Genomic DNA, 20,978 nt, shown 5'->3' on the forward strand with positions numbered 1-20,978 from the left:
TCCTGATGTAGCGAAGCTTGACATGATTGGAGTACAGTACTGGATGAGGGATCCCGAAAGAAGTCAGGCCAGGATGAGGATCCTTTCGTGTCGACTGGCCTGCACGATTCAATCGGCTCACACGCCTGGGTCATGGCCGTTGATAGTCACACAATGGTAGGAGCTTGCCCCTCAGGTGCATCCTTTGTCAATGACGATGCGCTTGACTGAGCCTTGTGGACTGAGTCGCCTTTGCAGAATCGCCATTGTGAGATCATCACCTCAGTGAGGCACGGGGGCATTGTTGCAGTGCCATGAGAGTTATATCAGCTCACTCTATAGCAAAGCGGCCGGCGGGAAGATGCCTGCAGCTGCTCGAGGGAAAAGCGTAGCTACACTTGCATGACAATTCGCCGCCCTTGCAGACCACTCCACGACGAACCTGCATTCATCCTGTACCTGATAATAGTGATGTATTCGAAGTCATGGTTTGCAGCGCCTCAAACCAGCCTCATCTGACGACTGCTTCACTCCATACCGTCCCTGCATATGATCCAAGATGCCAATTCGCAGACTGTGATTCCTCGATCCCATCATCGCCACGTCAAACCGTCCAGTGAAGGCTTTCTGGCTGGTAGCTCTATCTATCATACAATTCGTCGAGTCTGCAAGACCATGTGATTGACGATGATCGGTTCCTCTGTGTCTGTTGTGCCTGTACGTCAAATATGCGCTATACAGCGCCTGACCGGGAATGGGCATACACCGGTGGCATGAGGCCACCGTCAGCCCAGCATCTCGGTCATTCAGGCAATTAATCCTCATCTTGTAGTTCACAAGTCGGGAATCACAATCGCATGCAGCCCCGTAGAGAAGTATACGCGAAAGAAGCGTTTCAGCTTAACGAAGTAGTAGAACATATTCCGAAACGTCATACTGCTAAAACTGTCAGCTTTACGTATTTCCCCCAAGCCACACCTTAATAGATAAATTAGATTTCCCGCATTTTTAATCAATTGTGCGTTGAACCATTGATAGATGCGTCAGACCGGCTGGAGTAACGCCTTCGACGACTTTCCTGTTAGCCTTTCCGGAAATCTCGTACTCGTACGATGCCATCGTCACACCCACCCCTCTGTCTGCTGGGCTTTACATTAGGACGATTCGGCGAAGTGCGTACTTCCGTCAAGGTGTAGAGTAATTAAGGACAATTAGATGGAAATAATCTAATCTTTTCGTCAGGGCAAAGTGCACAACCACACCTGCCGACGATGACACCACTTGATCGGTTCCATGAGCTCTCAGCGCCAAGTCGGAAGATTTAATACTCATGAGGTATGTGGTGTGATGCGATGCTCAGTCTGAAGTGAGATATCTAGCATCTCTGTAGGTGGGTCCACCTTGAGATCTTTTCTTGAGCGGTACGATATATATATGAATAGAATTGGTAGGAAGATGAATGGAATTTGATCGAGAACTAAAACACTTTTACCCTTTCTTCGTCACCATTCTTATTCTTAGCCCTGATCCAAATTAACCTGCTTCTTTCTGTCCACAGTGGGATCAGCCTACAATTCGGACTGGTTAATCACCCACTGTACGCACAGACGTGACCAGATCTCACTCGCAAATAGGAGATATACGAAAGTTACTCTGGTCCGATAGATTATAAAGTGAGACAATTCACGTTATCTTGTTGCCCTACATATCAACCCGTTTCCTATTCCGTCTTCTGAACTTTTTGATATCTATATAGAGTTCTAACCTTGCTTTCTTAGTCTTTATCTCTTTTAGCGAATCTTCTATCTTGTCTTTGTCCCGATCACCATTCCCGTCCGTTCCCCGTGGTTTGACCACTACCTCGATCCTAACAGGAATACGACTTACGACGTAGGTAGACGTACCGCAAACTCGACTCCATCGTTTCTGTAGCCTCAGCAACGCAAGATTCAGATTCAGAAATTTGCACACGATGACAGGCTCCGAGATGCATTTCACTTCACCCCTATCGATTGTACCTCCTTCTTATCCATCTGTAGCGACTCCTCATGGTCCACACTCAGAATCAACCTCATCTCTAGCAAGATCTTCGAGCACTACGTCGTCTTCTGCGCCAAACACTCCTAGAAAAGACAAGAGATTACTCTCCAGGAAACTCCCTCCGGCATTGACTGAATCGTTGGAGAACCTGGCTTTCTCGTCTCAGAATAGCAAAACAAGCGCATACACCGGTGCATTCAGTAAATTGAACCAACTCAATCAACTAGATACTACGCCGGAATACCATAGATTGGAGATCGGTGGAGATATTTCTCCATTGTCTAAGACAATCTCGTTACCTGTTCCTGAAAACTCTGTATTGGAAACGGAAACCAATTTTAACGTTCTGGCAAGCGGCAGCGATTCCAGTAGAAGTGCGAAAACACATGTCTTAGCTGTTGCTCCACCGTTACCACAACCGCAACCACAATTCAATCAGAGTTTGACGATTTTCAGGACCGGTCGATCATCTTCGGAATCTCAAGCTTCGCCTATCGGTCCTAACACAGGCAGCAGTTCGATCGCCGCCACCATTCCGACTTTTACTCAACAGAAGGGAAAACACAGATCTTTGAAGCTGAAATCGAAATCTATATCTGGTCCTTCATCGTTCTCTGAACAACAATCGCAACAATCCTTACCGCCATTACCGACATCAAGCAGTATGGGCTTCTTGAAGTCGTCCAGCAAATCCTCTTCGTCAAGATCGGATATCATCTTGACGCCTAAACAGAGCTTGGGAAGATTGGGTCGAAGCTCGATCGAGACGTCCTCAGCATCCGGATCATCCTGTAGGAGAGAGTCATGTGGGACATGGTCGCTTTTTGATGAGGTGCAGTTGGAAGATTCCCTTTCGGGCTCGAAGCAAAGATCCAAAACGCAAAAGAAGGAAAGCCATAAAGAGAAAAAGGAAAGAATTCGCATAGAGAAGGAGTCGTTTGACGAACACACGCCACCTACACACAAAGCGCTGTTCGAAGCTAGTCTGATGGAAGTCGTCGATGAACATGGTCTACGATACAAGTTTGGTGATCTAGTCAGGAATAGGAAGACTATCGTGATCTTCATCCGACATTGTGAGTGATCTACACTTCATTCCGTCTCTAGTTCCAGGTTATGTATGGTAGCTGATCTGATCATGCGACTAGGGTATTGCCCGCTGTGTGCACAGTATATGAACTCGATACTCGCCGAAGTCAGCCACGATGCATTGGAAGAGGCGGACGTCGACTTGATAATCATCGGTAATGGCTCAGACAAGATGCTAAATGGTTATCGCAGTGAGTACATATCTTTTCGCCATACGATCGAATCTGGTGACTGATCTGGATTCGACGAGCAGATAAGTCCTTCCGATGTCCGTTCAAGATATACACGGATCCGACCTTGGCTTTGTACAGAGCACTAGGCTTGACTCGACAAACGGGTGATGGTGGCCAAGAAGAGGACAAAGGGGATTATCTCGTCCAATCGGCGAAAGAATCAACGATACAAACCATCAAACGAGCTACCAAAATGCCGATACGCAATCCGGGACACTTCACTCAGCTCGGAGGCGAGTTCATCTTCAATGGTACGCTAAATGTGGGATACACACATCGAATGATAAATACTCGATCGCATCAGCCGATAAGAGATATCTGTGAGAAAGCTGGAGTGAGATTAGAATTCATCCATTATGAACCTGGATTACCGCCTCCGCCGGTTCATCGATATTCATTCTTCGGCATGGAACAAGATCAAGATCAGAGTTTAGATCAGCAACATCGCTCAGAAGAATTGAGCACCAGGACAATTCCTTTGTCAAGAGTTGATGATTGGCAGAAAGAGAGAAATGAGACTCTCGAGCGGATGAAAGCCCTGAAGGCTGCGAGGAGGGGTGGGCCGGGTATGATTCATGATGCCAGGTCAAGTGTAGGCGATAATGTCAGGATTGTCGGCCAAGATATCGAGGAGGAAGAGGTTGTCTTGAATTTTGGTGCGCTAGGCATATCAGGGTAAACAACACGTAGCACCCGCTCCTATCATGTTAGCTTGTTATATTCAATACCTTATCACTTGTATGCAAATTCACGTGTTGCTCTTCAATATTATGGCGGAATCGGAAAGAAGCACGATTCTGATGCAGACAGAGTTGACAATGGTCGACTTGCCCTTTTTCTAGTTCGCGGCAAGGCAACGTTGATTGTACCTGTGTTGATCGTCCTGAGCCCAAAGCCGGTGGTCGATAAGCCACCACGGACCCAGCGCTCAGCTCATAAGGCAGCGGATCAATCGGGGTATCTGATTTTACATGGTCATATATTGTCTAACTTCTTCTCGAGACGTTTCGTTCCGGTGAATCGCTCTGCTATGCTTTGGGACCTTTTCCCCCCGGTACGAGCTAGAGGCAGGGCAAGAAAAGATTCAGCGGATCCGGCTCACACTACCGCTAACATGCTTTCATTCCTCACCATTGCTATGTTGTTCCCGTTCAGTAAGGTCTCCCCGAGATCGGTCTCTGTTATGCCTTCTGGAGTTACCGCACTAAATCGTATGTATGTTCAGCGCCTATAGAACCGATATTGCGCCCCACTATGGTATTTTCGGCAGAGGGGCGATTCTGAGAGCAATAAACTGGGAACTATGCTCAAATATCTGTACGACGTGAGTACACTCACAATTCTTTGACGTCTTTCAATACCATGTCTACACGAAAATTGATTCAATCAGCTGAAGTTCCTTCAACCAGGCGTGCATGCAGCGAAAAGAGAGTACACCGATACTCACTAACATAATCGTCGAAGCCCATCAGAGTACCGGTGAATTCCCTTTCGTTCTTCATCAACACCCATATCGGCGATCCAATACACCTGTCGACCAGCTCGAGTGGTAAGATTGTGCTTGCCATCTCAGGATTGGCACTGCTGTCTGGTGTCGGTGATGATGAAGCGCAGAAAACAACAATGTAGATAGATATCTTGTCTCAAACTATCTATGCTTCGAAGAGGAAGAATGCTGAGACCAGCGGAAGCAAATCCACGTGAGGGCATCTTCGTGGTGCTCCGCGTTGACAATGTTGATTGAAAGCTGACGAGGTAAAAGGTGCTGTTGAAGGGATCAAGCATATCTCAAATTGGCTCTCTGAACTCTCTGGACCAAATCATAATCCCTTTCATGGCGAAGGCTTGGCGCAGCTGGGATTTCCGGGACGAACTTTGCTCAAATGACGAATAGTCGACCAGTCTTCGGCGGAATGTTCGACATGATGCGTCGTAACGCTCCCGCTCAGCAATCCCAAGCTGGAGATGGACAGGCCAATCACGCACAATCCCAAACCCAAAATCAACAAGCAGGAGGCGCAGGTGTCGGTAGAGGTGCAGGAGGTCAAGGCACAGGACAGCAGCGAGGGTCAGCTTTGCCTGTTTTGACAAGACCTAGAGCGCCGGCGTTGTTGCCCATAAAGCGAGATGCGCTTGACGAAGGGGTCAGCGGAGCACCGACAGGTCAAGACAGCATAACGCTCGGGCAGCTCAGAGCGCATACAGCCGCAATGGAGAAGAAACAGAAAGTACGTCGGGCTTTACTGCGTTGTTGTCGTGCTTTTGCTGATACCTTTTTGACAGTTGCAGCAATTTGATTTCCGTTATGACGACACCGACACGATTATGAATGAACTTCAGGAATTTTACCCCTATGTGGAGATGGCCAATATAGCGAAGCAGCCAGAGAAGTTTCACGGCTCATTCCAGGGCGGTGAGCTTGTTATGATCTTCTGAGAGTACTGTGCACTGAGCTAATTTGTCGATATAGACTGGACTTCTGCCCCTCTGGCTCGACGTAAGGAGTATATAGAGATACAGTTGGAACAGCTGGAAAGCCCAATACATGATACTAGGCGGACTGCTCAAGGTATACTGCTTTACTTGTTGCAAGGTGAGTGCATGATTAGTTGGACGTTGAAAAGAGGCAACTTACGTATGGTGCGATGTGTAGGGACATTCGAGGAGACGACCTCGCCCGAGATGCAGCTTCATTGGGTCATCGAGAACGCCAAGGCCGTCAGAGCTGTTGATGGAGTGGCTACTATCGTTACTGGGCTAAGTGATGCCGCTAGAAAGTACACCGCTTCTGCGTGAGTGCATTTCATAGTTGTACCCCCTTTGTCGCAAATTGGGCTGATTTATCACGCGTAAATAGAGACGATAAGCCCCCTTCATCTAGCGCACCCCCGGGGACTGTTCCAGCCCAAGTCGACCCGTACGATGATAGAAGTGCAGAGCTCATGGATCTGCTGGGGATGTTGTACTTCATTGTGGAGGTGTTTAGGACAGACGAAACTTTCGGTGATGAGCTGAGTCAGTGGAATTATGGCATCTTCCGCCAGCCGAACCCGCTCGCTGATCAAATCACACAGTGGCCATGTCCCCGCCTTTGCCGCTCGTTTTGTTTCAGATGGTAGCTTCGTTAAAAGACAGGCTACCTAAAGGATATCCTGTCAAGAAAGTCTTGTTGTTATTGTGGAAAACGTTGTTAGCATGTCTGGGCGGTATGAAGGAAGTCAGCAAGGCTAGAGCTCTTAGCAGGGAGCTGTCGGGGTTACCTGCTGAGAAAAAGAGTGAGTATGCTGAGAATAAGTAAAGGCGAACGGATGAGATTGACATCCCCATCCGATTTGATAGATCTCACCAAAGCTACTCCCGTGGATATCTCTACCTGGCGACGTGATACAGCCGTGAAATATCCTACCTTCGCACCGCCCACCACGGTCGTCGCAGGTGTCCCGAACGAAAAGCTAGCTGAAGGTATAAAACCCTTGCCTTCTCGACCAAACTACCACTCCACCGAAATACCCGCCTCCCAGCCACGTAATAGCCAGATATATACTTCGCCGGCCGCATCCGGTTCGAATCCCTTACCAGGCACACCAGCACCCTCACCGCCTCCCTCTCCAAAACCGAAGAAACAGCAATACCAGACTGATCCTACTCGGCCTTTTGTCTTCCCCTATTCACGAACGTCGGCCATCGCACCGAGTAGTCTGGTACCTTTCGCCATATCGGAGGCTGATAAGCTATATCATCAACACGAGTATATCTCGTTGGGTTTGTACCAATTGTGGCAAGCTAGAGAGGAGTGTATGCGCGAAGAGAGGGGTCTAGGGAAGAGCGGGCTGATAGGGTTCAGCAGCAGTGCATGGGACGATGAAGGAGACGAGGAAATGGAAGAAGCAATGAGAAGGGAATGGAAGTATGAGGAAGAAGAGATCGATGCCATCAATCAAGGAAATAAGGAAGGCGCCAAATTGGCGAGAGAGAAGAAGGCTGCAGCTAGGCGACTGCATCGCGTGGAAGTGATATATGTGAGCCCATGAAACGTCAAGAATAAAGAGCGAGACTGACACCTCGCACGGCGCTCCAGAAAAACACTTTACCGATACAGCAAAGCTGCGTCATTGTGCTGCTTAAGCTATTGCTCGCAACAGTGACCAGTCCTGGCGCAACAGGAGGCAATCTAGCGACAGGCTTGCCTCAAGGTGTAACTTCGCCAACGCAAGAAGTACCCCGTAAGTCTGCTGCTTACTGGAATTGATGTTCGCTAAGTCTCGCTCTCGGACTAGCTACACAGGAAAACTTACCGCCACCGACCAAGGAGGAGATCGATATAGCTCGACATCGAGAAATTACGTCCAAAGCGGTGTCCGCAATACTGCTTCTACTGCTGAAGTGGTTCAAGGCATCTCGTAAGTTGCCTTTTCTCTGCTTCCAACAGACACAGCTGATTCGGTTCCACTGCCCGCTGCCTCCAGATATCCTCAAGTTCCACTACTTCGCTCAGCTTCTCTTTGACTCCAATTGTGCTTTGCTCGTTCTGAAGATGTTCGGACTCACCGACTTGCTGCATGTCGTGCAAACCAAGAACGAAGTAGAAGACTCGAAGTAAGCTCTTGATTCCCTCTAGAGAGCATGAAAGTATGCAGGCTCATTGGAAAGCACGTGTCATAGCTTCTTCCGCTATTGTCAATTGAACTGTTCTCGACTGCGTCCTTCGCCTGAGGATGATCTGCTTCTACGTCAACCCCCGAAGAAGTCACCGCAGCTTGGATCGACGGATGCGGCCCAGACTGATGGTACAGCTGACGGAGAAGGCGAAATCGAATACATCAGCGAGTACTCATGGCGAAACTTCTTCTCAACCATCAACTTTTTGAAAATCTTGCAGAAAATAACGAAACATCGAAATCATCGAACATATATGCTCACTACATACAAATCCTCAGTGAGTCAAGCTTTCTGCTGTTCTCTTCGCACATCAGGCTGACATGGGATTCCAATTATAGCAAATCCTCAAGAGAATGTTGAAAGTCAACCATCCGATGGCTCAATTGCAAGTCTTGAAATTGATTAAAAGCCAAATGCCATGGTGCGGAAGGAAATGGCGACAGAGTAAGGTTTTCATTGCCCATTTTGAGCGTACTCAATTGACGATCTGTGCTTAGCGAACATGAAGGTCATAACATCAATTTATCTAAATTGCCGACCTGAGCTGCGAGATGACTGGCTGGCTGGCACAGACCAGGAAAATGAGTTGGAGGACGCACTTGTGAGCCTTAACACCATGATTTACAGGATCAGTCACGCTGATGAATAAGATATTCCAGCCCCAAGAATACGCTCTCCGATCCCTGGTGCAGTTCTACAACAAACGACATTATGCTGCCCACTTAGCTCCTTTGCCATCTCCAGAGCCGTCGCATAAGCGCTCGAATTCCACTTCGGCAGTTACACTTGAGGATCCAGCATTACATCACGCTCACACGCATGGGCACGTACATGGGGCTAGTGCTGGCTCGCATCCTCGGAGTTCTTCGGTGGGCGAGTCAGACGTGTTCCCTCCACGGAAGAGTCACGGCGCAGGAGCGGATCTGCCTTACAATCCTGATGGTATGATCGAATTTTGGTTACATGAGTATGAGGACATACTAGGCGAGGTCTTTGGTGGAGATACTGTGGAGGGTACAAATGAAGTATGGGACGAATTTGGTTTGGCGAATACAAATCTACAAGCGAAAGTTGTAGGACAACAAGATGATCAGGACGACGGAGTCATCATCGGGCCCCATGCTGCAGATAGGGACGATAGAGCCTGGAATAGGTTGACGGATCTCATGCGTTCGGGTGCGGGCGGAGGTGGTAGAACCGATGAGGAGATTAGTGATTCTGAAAGTGTAGTCTCAGTCGGCGAGTTGGGTGAAGATGCTCGTATGAGCGGCGCGACTTTCGATCCAGACACCGATACCGAAGCTGTGGACGGCGAACAGGATAAGCAAGAAGAAGGAAGGGAAAGAAGGTTGAGTATTGGCGGAGGCAAGGGTCGAAGGAAGTCTGGAGCAGGAGAGAATACCTGGGAGGTAAGTCCGCCTCTCCTTGCGATGAAAAGCAGAATCTGTCTATGATGCAATCTAATCATGCTTTCGGACCATAGCACATGTCCCCTACCTTGGCTTTACTACCTCGATCTCCAGCCGAACGCCGCCGCTCGTCATCTGGTGGATCCCCCTTGAGACCGGTCATACCTGGGAAACCCCATGAAGTGATACTAGGTCTGGGCGACAATGTGTTTGATGACGACGACGACCTCGATACGAGGGGCCCAATGCCTATAAAATCCAATACTAGGGACTTGGAGGAACGAGAAGGCGGCGCAGTGGACGAGGTAGAATACACATATGGAGAATAAAGCTTGTTACTTCTATGACGAGATCATGCACAGCTTATCGTATGGCTATTCGTGAGGATGGTTGCCGAAATTGCATGCTAGAGAGTTTATCTACCTATAAGCACTGAGGAAGTGTGCCATGTATAACACCATTGTCATTAGACGTGACTCCGTAAGTAGGGAGGGTTCCCAAGTGCAGGATACGCGTAACGTCAGTCTTCAGCTCCCGCCATACATTCCAATCATGTGCCAACGGATAATCCGTTATCTCGTCGAATGGGAATATCAGGTTCGGCTTTTCACCCAGGAGCTCACCCGCATTCAGCGCGGTTAGGCGTTTATACGATTGGGTCGCTTGCCTCAGCTCTTCGCTCAGCTGCATTGCGCGAAATTTAAACATAGTCGAATGGGCATCAAACTGGAATACGCCGTCCACTTCTCTTTGCAAGCTCGAGTTGAATCTATCGAGTCCTTCAGCGCTTTCGTGTACTGCGCCGAATACTCTTGGCCAGTGTTAAAGTATTCTTTTTCTGCAGCGACGAAGCGTTGGTCCAAGTCACTCAGCAGGCTTTTGAACTGGGTTGCTATAGGATTAGTGGTTGGATCATCTCCGTATTTCCATATCCCGCTCAAACGCTCGTGCGTATCAGCTTCGGTCAACCTCTGGCGCAAGATTGCGCGTGTGGTGCGGTATTCTGTATATTCTGCCGAAAGTAGCGCACGGGTGGCGGTGGTAGTGGGAAGGCTCCGGTTGATGTGGGCTGAAAGATTTATACTCTTCGTCTGGGCCGATTCGATTGCGTATTCGTAGAGCTCTGGAATGGTGAAGGTTTCGTGCGCAGAAGCGCTAGAAATAAACGGCAATGGGAGTGTCAGCTGTGTTAAGTGGTCCATCTTCTGATACACTTGTACCGTCATTGGGCTGACAGGCGAAAGACAGGGTCTCCAGAAGCCGGAAAGCTGGCAAAGGGGAGGAAGATGAGAAAGGGGCGGTGAGGGGTCAAGTAGGAGGAGGAACGAGACAGGTCGCTAGAAGACATTTTACCTTGTATCACCCATGTGCCCATTGTGGGAAGGTGCGAGTGAGACCCAGGGGTACGAAGGTTGCGCCGACATCGTTAGGACCACACCGCTATATGTGTTGGAAAGAGGAGTATCGCTGATCCAAGGTGAGAAGAAATTAGCATGGTCGAATGGCATATCCTGTCATTACACTAAGGTCCAAAGCACTGACCCGTGGAACGTGCTGATGAGGATGTTGGGCTCAAAGGAAAGAGATAGAGAACCAATTCCTCTGATAAAGGACAGGAATGACGTATTCATAGAAGGAAGATCGACAGTCTCCCCTTTCCAGCACACTAGGCTTTATCACCTGCGACAATAACACAAACAGCTCTGCAAGCTACGACCTCCGATCTCTGTAGAGAACAGGATAAGGTATAGGAGGTATGATAGCTTGAAGCGACAGAGATTAGGAGGCAAGTGTAGGGACATTCGAAGCCCTCGTTAAAACCTTGAATCTGCCTATGGTGGTCAAAGTGTCACACCAATCAGGAAGAATCCACATTTGCCGGCCGATGATTGATTACATGACCTACACTAACAGTACAACATATATTGGCAAACGACAGCTGTTATTACTGTTGAATTCACTTCTCCACCCAGACCTCATTCCCAAATTCGTCTTTCTCGACACCCCAATCTGCTCTTGACTTTGCCTGCTCAGTACTACTTTCCTTTTGCTCCTCCAACTCGTCTAACTCAGCTAACACTTCGTCTAAACCTTTCACATCCGACCGTCCTACACCTTCTTCCTCGATCTTTTCTCCTATCACTCTTACCACTTCTAAGCCGAGATCGTAGAACCCATCATTCGTCTTTGGGTTGAACATGCCCATGTGCGCCGACACTTCATCTTTCGCTATACTGTTCGAAGCAGCATTGAAGTATGTGTACAGCGGATGTGTCGTCGGGGGCAAAATCCCGAATGTGCGGGAGACCAGCTGAGTAGGAGGATTCAGCGGTAAGTGTGTATAAAAGCTGTTATATCCAATTAGTTTGATCAGTTTTATCGCTCTATGCATTTCTGTTACACGACCAGGAGATACTCTATAAGGACGAAGGAAGGCTTACTTGTGAAAGACGATCTTGCGCCCAATAATCAATTCATGTATAGCCACCAGTCTCCCTTTCATCCCTTCATCGTCCCACAGATTCTTGACGAAGGTCATATGGTCATATCCCCATCTCCAACCCGTGACAAAGTCTTCACGCCGGTAGTATGCTGTGCCAAGCGCTACAGCACCCAAAGCAGCCGCGCCAAGTCCATACATCGTCTTCGTTGTGGGTGGTGCGATTGCAGGTATCTTGGACCAGAACGAAGTTGCCGTTGTGGTCGGGGTTCCGTTTTCTGCTGTTTTACTGGCTGATCCAGGAAGAACGGTCGTTTCCGGTTCTTTCCCTTTTCCGTTTTTCGGTGATGAGGAGCGAGACGTGCCCGATGGACCAGCTTCAGACGTCTCTTCAGTTTTCTTTCCAAATTTGCCAAAGCCGAGACCGAGTGCCATTGGCGAGAGCATGCCGACTGTGGACGCTATGCTTCGCGCTTGGTCGACGTATGATGCTGCTTGCGAAAGGTGATGTTTCTATAATACTGAGATTCAGCGACAATCTAATGATCTCGATGACAGAATGGGAAGCTCACGAATGTGTGCTGTTCAACGGCAACAAGGGAAGTAAAGGAAGCTGGTCAGTAGGCGCACAACAATGCTTGAGGTTGGACTCACAGGATGCAGGCCAAGATACTGCGCCGCTCATCAGCGGAGGATAAAGGGCTATGTGGAAGCTTATAATGCTCACAGGTGTATCGAAAGCTATACACCGCAGTCTTCGGTTTTAGCTATATGTACAATTTGTCGGGCGATGTCAAGCTCACCAAGAATCCCTACTATCCGAGGCCACATGACATCTTCTTCCCTTGTATTGCTTGCAATGTCCCTCGCCGCGTCCGCTATAAGCAGTCCTCCCATGCTGTTGCATACCGGATATTAGCTGTGCAGCTTCTTCAGCACCTATACAGATGGCTAGACTCACGAGTGCCCCATCAAGACGATTTTGGCTTTTCCTGCTCCGCCCCCTGCACCATGATCATTCTCGAGAGTCACCACAAGCTCCGTGAGCCAATCCACGAAGGCTAGTGTCGCCGCTGTCTGTAAGGGGCATAAGCTGTGATGAATACTCAGTCCGTTAGCAAACAGCTTACCAGTTCACCGCGAGTCTGATACGCTGGGAAGACACGGCTTTCTACTTTGAGCGAGGGGTGAGTAGTCGCCAACAAGTGAGATATTCCTATTCAGGACGCCAATGGATGAGCTGAGAGGAGCACTCGATCAACTTGTACCGCGTTAGCTCACGCTCTGGGAATGACTCGAACGTCACATCGTTCCCTTTGAAGCTGTAGTGCGGGTTAGCTACAGCATAACTCGGACACTGCACCAAACATGCCTAAACTTACCCATGGACCCAGACGAGCAGTAAGAGATCTTTTGGTTCAGACGACATGGCATGTGTTCGAGGGAGATCAGATACAACTCGTTAATCCCTAGCGGCCTGCAATGCCTTGTTCCTCACGGTAAATGCACAACGTTTGGGTCAAAGAATGCGAAAGTATCAGGTCAAACTTGTAAACATTGCCTGGTCAACTTTCGTCATCGCGTCGTAAATCTCGGTGGCAACTATTCCGGCGGAGACAAGGAGAAACTCCGCACGGTTATTTAGGTTTGCGTTGAGCTGAATTCGACATCTTCTCCTCCTCAAATCGGTTCATCGTCAAAACATCATCAGCTCGAAAACCCCGGCAACTGGCGACTCCGCACTGAGCGAACGAAACAATTTCCGTCGTCACCATGTTTTCAGTCAAGACTGTAGCGCTGTCGTCAACCCAATCGTTCTCCGATGACATTCCTGCAACTCATCGTAAACACCAAGCGGAGCTTGACGCCATGGATCTGGACGAGGACGAATTTGGTGCTGGCCCAAGTAAGAGGAATATAGTAACTCCAGGGGAAGTCATCACCAGCTCAAAGGAATACATGAGGTATGTCACGCGAGACCAGCTACCTTAGCCATAATACTGGTAGCTGACAGCTGATGATGCGATATAGAGGTCATGGCACTTATGTGGAAGAAGTAAATGTGGTGTCAAGCGTCACCGGTACGATAGAAAGAGTAAATAAGTTGATATCTGTCAAACCTGTTCGATCGAAGTGAGCATTGTCTCAGCTAGTCACCTGTCGCTCAGCACAATTTAGGTACAAACATTCTTGCGAAATATGCTGATCACCTACACCTCGAATCTCCTAGGTACGTGCCGGAAGTAGGTGATCTGGTGATCGGACGTATAGTAGAAGTGGGACCTCAACGTTGGCGTGTCGATGCGAATGGTCGTCAAGATGCTGTTTTGATGCTTTCGTCGGTCAACTTACCCGGCGGTGTCCAACGAAGGAAGATCGAGAGCGATGCGTTGAAAATGAGAGAATTTCTAGCTGAGGGGGATGTAAGTCTGCAGCTGAGTCTCCCCTCTCTCCTTTATAATTCCAGCTGACGACATTGCATCGCTCAATAGCTGCTGGTAGCTGAAGTTCAAGCCTTCTTTGGTGATGGGGCAATGTCTCTACACACTAGATCGTTGAAATACGGCAAAGTGAGTCGAAGCCCTTGTTTCGACCAACCGTCAAAAAGCAAGCATCTGATATGGTTGGGCTTTGCAGCTCCGAAATGGCCAGCTTCTTTCCGTCCCACCACAACTAATCCGACGACTCAAGTCACACTTCCACCATATACCACCACCGTGCGGGCCAACAGGTGTAGATGTGATTTTGGGTCTTAACGGATATGTATGGGTCTCCAACGGTACATCTCAGGAAAAACGTGAGGGTGGGGAAGGTTTCGATTCGGAGGGTGTGTACAGTGATAAGAACGATGTAAGCATTTCCGTCTACGGCTTCCTTACACATGTAGCATCACTAGACTCGTTCATTTCAAGCTGATTGCGTTGACCTTCAATCTGGTTTGCAGGATATACCGCCCGAAGGTCGACAAGCTATTTCTACCATAACGAACCTTATCAAGCTCCTTGCTCAAGAAGGTATACCTCTTACAGATACTCTCATCGAAGATTCGTTCAATTGGGTCAATCAGAATCAGTTGCCGCCGGGACCGCTTGCACCTAATGAAACGGAAAGGATGTTGGCTGAAGTCGTCGGGGTTGACATAACAGCATAAGTCGTTCATATCCATGCATCGTACTCAACACCAGACTTTTGGGCTTTTTCATCCATAGACGGTGCGATCAAGTGGGAATTGAGTCTGTTCGTCAACTGACAAAAGTCTCTCATGCATTGGGCAATTTCTAACGCTAATGCTATATACAACTGAGTTTACATTTTATTGCTAGTCATGTACAATCTACCATGTTTACGCTTACACCTACAAACCAAGAATCCTGTGATAAAGACAACTGAGATCAAACGGGCAGTACGAGATAGCCTAAATTGTGGATTACCATCCAACATCACCGCTAACCCATTTCTTCAATTCCAAATGCCTCTTTCCAGCCTTTTTACTGAGTATCCAACGTTCAAGCTGATAAGTCTCGTAAGCTCCTTCAGTCTCTTTCATGGCTTTCATATGCTTCGGTCCCGATATAGCCTTGATAGCGTGTCTTCGAGATTGCCAAATGCAAGTGGCCAAGTTCAACCCCGTATGATCTGGTACACCGTACCAATACATCACTAGACCACCATTCTTCACTGCTTCTTCGTGGGCTTCTCGGTCTGCTCGGTAGAGCGATAAATTCGAGGATTCTGGTTTTCGTCTAGAGCGGAATACTACGCAATACCACTCTCGTTCGACTCCTTTTGGCAGGGACTGATGAAGAATAGCTCATCAGTGTTCGAACTTCGTTGATCTTGTGAGATGAACATCGATCAGTTGTACTCACTAGGGAAGACCAGTTGAAGGCCTCGTCGTATGGTGTAGAAGCGTAATCCTCGTCCCAAGGCTTGAAATGATGTAATGCTTGATGCAAAGCCAGACTCGCAGGATCGATATCGGGTAATCTAGTTTCGAACCCTTTCAACGCTTCAACCACCTTGATCAACACCTTGGTAGTCTCATCTTTCTCTTCAGTAGTACCTTGCGCTGGGGCTTCGTTGTGTCGATGTATGTGGGATTCGGGTAAAGGTGAGAGTAACGGAGGCAAGTACAAGATTGGGTCGGTAGCTATTTCATCCGTGGTAGGAGGGAGAGAATGATGAGCGGTGACGGTATGAGCATCTACGTCGGAGGTGCTAGTATTACTTGAGGCGGATCCTCGTCTGGTAGCTGGCGGAGAAGGGGAGGAGGAATGTATGATTTTCCTTTCGGTTGATCGACCTCTGCTCCGTTCGGTCGAAAGGGCATCGTATATCACTGAGGGTATTATATCTGAATCAGGGTGATTACGGATCATCCTGGCGTTGGTCTTTATCCTTGAAGAGGAGGACGAGGAGGCAGAAGGAGCTAGGGGTTGTTGCGTCGCACTTGAGAAGTTATGAGCCGCTAAAGCGTGAGTTGCAATTGCGAAAGCCATTTTGACGAGCTATCTGGGTTCTTAAATACCTTGCTTCGCCTTGTTCTGGTATGGTCGATCAATGAGATATCTGACGTGCTTTTTCGTTTTTTTTTTTTTTCGCGCTGAGGCCTGGCTAATAATAAGTGTATTTTAGTGAGATGCGAGGGTTTAAAGGAATCAGTAAAACGTTTCAAAGGGATTGTGAGTGTTATATATCAGTGAATGCGATCAAAAACAGATCAAAGCGATTGATTATCAAGCACGCAAGATGCACTTATACTCATACGATCTCACACCATACCGATGAAACAACCTCATAGATATAGGGGGATTTCGTGTGATGTCGCCATATTTGACTTTTCTTGGTCTTACTTGTGTTTTGTTCGAAGGCGTGCGAGCTAAAATGCCAAGGTATGCTTAATGGTCTTTCGGACGATCAGTCTAGCACGAGATTTGACTCGATTCATTTCCAAGTCGAATCATGACAGATGCTGTGCTTATAAGATTATGGTTGGTGATTGCGAAATTTATCTGATTATGAAATATGGCGTGATCCCCCATTCTAGAGGTCAAAAAACAGCCACGTTGATCGATGATCGTCCTGGAGCCAATAGCGGATATCACCGCATGTCCCGTGCTCTACCGCCTTGTGTAGTCTAATCATTGCCATCATGGAAATAGGCCCGCGGTTGAGCAAGTCCATCCTAAGAGTTATGGAAGAGCTCGAAGCTCAGCCCGGTTACCGAATAATCATGTTCACTTGTATGTTATTTTCGCCCGTTCCCCGAGTCCCGCTTTACGGTGTTGCGTGTCTTTCTTGGCGCAGCGATCATGTTGGTTTTCTCCTTTCGCCCCACATGGCCGATTCTTATGGTGCACTCGCTTTTGATGCAGGAAATCGAAGGATCATGCTATGGACCGTCGCAAATTCAGATGCCGAGGATGGTTTACACACCTCAGCCGACTGAGCGAAACCGCAGGCTCACATCTGGATGAGCCGAACCGAAGAAGTAGGGGTTTTCTTACTTGCAATTTTCGCGTAATTTGACGAAAATCTCTGAGCGGGTTCCTATTTCCTATTTCCCTCCAACGAGAATGAAAAATACAAAAATATAAAAGTGATCGCCGCGTCGATTTCTGCCTATGTATCGGGGACTAACCAAGGGATAGCTCCTGGCTGACCCTGAATTTCTCATCATTTCGATTGGAGTATATCTTTCTTCCTCCCCGGTCTTTTTTCCTGATCCGGAATCTTATTTTACGTTCATCAGCTATATTTGTTTAGTTTGTTTGTGTCGGTCTTGAAGTCTGGGTCCGAGTCCGGGTCAGAAGTTTTGTAGAGGTATGCATGCTGCATGTTGAAGAGCAGCTGTCTTATGTCCTTGTTGTCTTCCTATACCTATGCCGTTCAGCTCAAGAAGATATCTTCGTTGCGAGACAGGTCGTACAGCATCAAAGTATCTGAAGAGACAAACGATTCCCAGGATTTACTGGTTAGCGAGCAAAGATCGAGACGCCACCGACAAGCAAAAGTGGAGTAGAGCACCAATTAAGTGAGACATCCACAAGTGCCTCTCCTTCAATTTAGCTTAAATCTTGCTTCAAGCAAGTCACCCGCAACAGGTGAGTTCATACTTGCGCATGCCGATTTGGCTTGGCCTTTTAGCTCACTTAACTTATATCTTATACCTTACATCGATTCTCTCGCCAACAGCGTTATTAGCCGTGCAGTACGGACATCGACGTCAGTCAGGTTCCCAGCCAAGTAGAGTGCCTAGACAATATAGAGTGTTAGACTTGAAGACTGGACGACTGCTTAGACGTTCGGAACGGATAGTTGTGCTTTTAACCAATACAATACGATAGAATACGATCATCTTGAACGGGGAACGACACATTTCGACATTCATCTGCCTCTGTCGACCTGATACATAAGCCCAACAAACTCACGACATACACGGAAAGGATTTGCGGCCAAGTAGCTCAAAATGCACATCCCCAGATCGCTCCAAGCGATCACCTTGCTTTTAGCTACGACAGTCTTGGCGCAGGATGACAATAATGAGGAGAGTGATAGAGATAGCGGGAACACAGGGGCGGTAGTGAGCGGTACGGCTTCATCAGCTTCAGCTTCAACTTCAGCTTCGGCTTCAAGCGATATTGCCAGCGCAAGTAGCGTGACAAGCGGTAGTGCGTCAGCATCAGCCTCTGCCTCTGCTGCTGTACTAGCTACGAGCGCTTCATCGTCAGTCGCCGCGTCGCAAACGTCATCAACGGTCACTTTGAAGTTAGCGAAGAAATATGTCGGTCAGGATTTCATGAATGATTTCGGTGAGTTCCCGCTCGATGACTGTCATGACCACGCACAATTCGTCCTTTGTTACCGCAACCATGATTACTACTTATCGTCTGGATAGAGCTGAACTGACGTATACTTCATACAGATTATTTTACGGATGACGATCCGACAAGCGGATATGTCAAGTGAGTTCAGCTATCTTGGTCTCCTCTTTAGCGTTTTAATTGCATGACTGTGCGACTGTGTAGCTAATTGAATGACGGAAATAGCTATATATCCAAATCTGCAGCGCAAAGCCAAGGTTTGATCGACGTACAGGCCAATAATGTCTTCTACATGGCTGCAGACGCTACGAACGTACCCACCGGCCGAGGACGGGACAGTATTAGAATCAGCAGTAAGAACAAATATGCCGATGTGAGTGAATACCCCTCGTGTGCTACCATGATCAGCAATCAAGGTAGTCAGATTTGCTGATGCTGTCTGATCGTGTAGGGTGTATACATACTCGACCTCAATCATATGCCCGTCGGATGCGGTACAGTAAGTTCGAGATGCCCCTTTCTTTCATCCTATACTCCCGAGCTCGAGTGGGACGTTCGTTGGAGTGACTTGCTGATAAATGGCTTTGCGCAGTGGCCGGCGTTCTGGACAGTCACCAAATCAGGATGGCCCAAAGGAGGAGAGATCGATATCTTGGAAGGAGCCAACGGATTACCATTATCAGGTTCACCTGCATACAACGCTACTACCGGTCTATCGACCAACCCTAATCCTCAGATATACAACGTAGCAGCACTGCACACCTCCGACACTTGTACGCTGAATGGACAGACATATATGGATGGTCAGATTGGAGAATGGCAATGTTCAGCTTATTTAACGGGTAATACCGGGTGTGGAGTCAAGATGACCGGCGTGAACAATGGGTCGTATGGAGGGCCTGTGAATGGTGTAGGAGGGGGATGGTATGCTATGTGGAGAGATGTTGAGAAGTGAGTTGTTCAGATTCTGTTTTCATTTTTTCGAGAGCATTGGATGAGGATGGCGGACATAGGAACTTTGCTGAGAAAGCGTGTGCTGGCTTTGCAGTTCGGGTGGAATCTACGTCTGGTTCTGGCCAAGGAATTCGGCAAATGTACCAGAAGATGTCAAGGTGAGCAGCCCATCTCATCTGCTCTTTCTGAGGCACGAAGCTAGAGAGGGAAGAAGGCGAGGAGAAGACTCCTGCTGATTCCTCCTGACTTGGTAGAACGCCAACACAGCTACCACGAACGTGGCCAACTGGGGTATACCAAACGCCAACATGACTGTCCCAGCATGCAAGAGCGATTTCAACAACCATAATATCATTTTCGACTTGACTTTCTGTGGTGACTAGTAAGTTTTACTTAACCTATGTCGGTTGATCCCTCAACTGCTTGGCTGGAGGTCAGCGAAGTCTCGTGGCACATGGACTGATGTTTCGATTGAACCTTTCAGCGCTGGAGCCACCTATGCTTCTTCCGGATGTCCAGGAAGCTGTGCGACTTTCGTCCGATCCAACCCCGCTGCATTCTCTGAGGCATACTGGTCCTTGAACTCCCTGCGAATCTACAATGCAAGCGGTAAACCTGCTTCTGGGGATGGGTTGAGTAAAGGCGCAATAGCAGGTATAGTGGTTGCCGTTGTCGCTGCTTTGGTTTTGGCGGTCATTGTGTATCTGCGATTCAAGAAGACCAGGAAGAACAGGTAAGTCAAAAGTGCACTGGCACCGTGTCTCTCGCTTGCTCTCTGCCCCTTTCCTTGCTCTCTCTATCGCTCTGCATTTAGTCTGGAATTCATGAGCGAGTGTGAGGCATTGACTGACTGGAATACTTGTCGACATTATAGGCACTTGGTCGAAGAAGCTACTTTGACGGAAGAACCTATCCCACCAACAGCTAAAGGACCGTACGCATTCTTGGCTTCGCGTAAACCCCGACTTGGTCCTACCAAATTAGCACCTGGACGTACGGCCAACCATTTCTTAGAGGGTGAGACCCCCACTGCGTCGTACGGTAGAACACCGATGGGCAGTTCGGAGGATATCAAATTGGCGGAAGCTACTTATCGACCGCATGGAGGTAATTCAAGTTGGATCGGATAGGATAAGTTAGGAGCGAGCGAGTCTAAATTGAAATGCAAAAGATAGTCAGCTCCCCGTTCGAAGTCCCGGACTCAAGTCAAGTGGAAGAAGAAGAAGCTAAGCCATGAGGGATAAAGGAAGGTTGTGGACGATCTTATATTCCTATATTCATGATATCGACTTTCATCTATACCAGATTCTATTACATCCAATTCGAGACGATACGACATGTATAATTCTCT

At 48.1% G+C, this 20,978-nt stretch overlaps 7 protein-coding genes across 7 annotated transcripts; 4 read left to right on the plus strand and 3 right to left on the minus strand.

The window, feature by feature from the left end:
- Nucleotides 1–1,951: 1,951 nt before the first annotated feature.
- Nucleotides 1,952–4,020, plus strand: I303_104228 (uncharacterized protein; the record flags this gene model as incomplete). The annotated part of the gene is made up of 3 exons (XM_018408090.1): nt 1,952–3,095; nt 3,168–3,299; nt 3,362–4,020. 3 exons carry the CDS (start codon nt 1,952–1,954, stop codon nt 4,018–4,020), a joined length of 1,935 nt encoding a protein of 644 aa, XP_018263301.1.
- A 349-nt stretch (nt 4,021–4,369) lies between these two features.
- Nucleotides 4,370–4,909, minus strand: I303_104229 (uncharacterized protein; the record flags this gene model as incomplete). The annotated part of the gene is made up of 4 exons (XM_018408089.2): nt 4,370–4,402; nt 4,473–4,545; nt 4,680–4,707; nt 4,789–4,909. 4 exons carry the CDS (start codon nt 4,907–4,909, stop codon nt 4,370–4,372), a joined length of 255 nt encoding a protein of 84 aa, XP_018263300.2.
- Nucleotides 4,910–5,224: 315 nt separating this feature from the next.
- Nucleotides 5,225–9,738, plus strand: I303_104230 (uncharacterized protein; the record flags this gene model as incomplete). The annotated part of the gene is made up of 15 exons (XM_018408088.2): nt 5,225–5,569; nt 5,625–5,754; nt 5,812–5,934; nt 5,995–6,133; nt 6,199–6,356; nt 6,416–6,616; nt 6,681–7,360; nt 7,420–7,564; nt 7,619–7,741; nt 7,808–7,937; nt 8,004–8,277; nt 8,339–8,444; nt 8,498–8,601; nt 8,660–9,409; nt 9,484–9,738. 15 exons carry the CDS (start codon nt 5,225–5,227, stop codon nt 9,736–9,738), a joined length of 3,663 nt encoding a protein of 1,220 aa, XP_018263299.2.
- Nucleotides 9,739–11,366: 1,628 nt separating this feature from the next.
- On the minus strand, nt 11,367–13,278 carry I303_104231 (uncharacterized protein; the record flags this gene model as incomplete). Its single annotated transcript, XM_065968930.1, has 9 exons — nt 11,367–11,757; nt 11,851–12,362; nt 12,504–12,521; nt 12,577–12,590; nt 12,653–12,747; nt 12,811–12,926; nt 12,980–13,065; nt 13,131–13,171; nt 13,232–13,278. 9 exons carry the CDS (start codon nt 13,276–13,278, stop codon nt 11,367–11,369), a joined length of 1,320 nt encoding a protein of 439 aa, XP_065825002.1.
- Nucleotides 13,279–13,622: 344 nt separating this feature from the next.
- On the plus strand, nt 13,623–15,000 carry I303_104232 (uncharacterized protein; the record flags this gene model as incomplete). Its single annotated transcript, XM_018408086.1, has 6 exons — nt 13,623–13,813; nt 13,881–13,982; nt 14,080–14,272; nt 14,342–14,419; nt 14,487–14,699; nt 14,794–15,000. The coding sequence occupies 6 exons, from the start codon at nt 13,623–13,625 to the stop codon at nt 14,998–15,000; spliced, it is 984 nt and encodes a 327-aa protein (XP_018263297.1).
- Nucleotides 15,001–15,276: 276 nt separating this feature from the next.
- Nucleotides 15,277–16,348, minus strand: I303_104233 (uncharacterized protein; the record flags this gene model as incomplete). The annotated part of the gene is made up of 2 exons (XM_018408085.1): nt 15,277–15,645; nt 15,719–16,348. The coding sequence occupies 2 exons, from the start codon at nt 16,346–16,348 to the stop codon at nt 15,277–15,279; spliced, it is 999 nt and encodes a 332-aa protein (XP_018263296.1).
- A 1,970-nt stretch (nt 16,349–18,318) lies between these two features.
- On the plus strand, nt 18,319–20,757 carry I303_104234 (uncharacterized protein; the record flags this gene model as incomplete). Its single annotated transcript, XM_065968931.1, has 9 exons — nt 18,319–18,661; nt 18,775–18,814; nt 18,899–19,046; nt 19,125–19,172; nt 19,266–19,624; nt 19,722–19,785; nt 19,882–20,009; nt 20,112–20,360; nt 20,502–20,757. 9 exons carry the CDS (start codon nt 18,319–18,321, stop codon nt 20,755–20,757), a joined length of 1,635 nt encoding a protein of 544 aa, XP_065825003.1.
- Between the last annotated feature and the right edge of the window lie 221 nt (nt 20,758–20,978).

This window comes from Kwoniella dejecticola, chromosome 5 (assembly GCF_000512565.2).
Source record: "Kwoniella dejecticola CBS 10117 chromosome 5, complete sequence".
Lineage (NCBI taxonomy): Eukaryota > Fungi > Basidiomycota > Tremellomycetes > Tremellales > Cryptococcaceae > Kwoniella > Kwoniella dejecticola.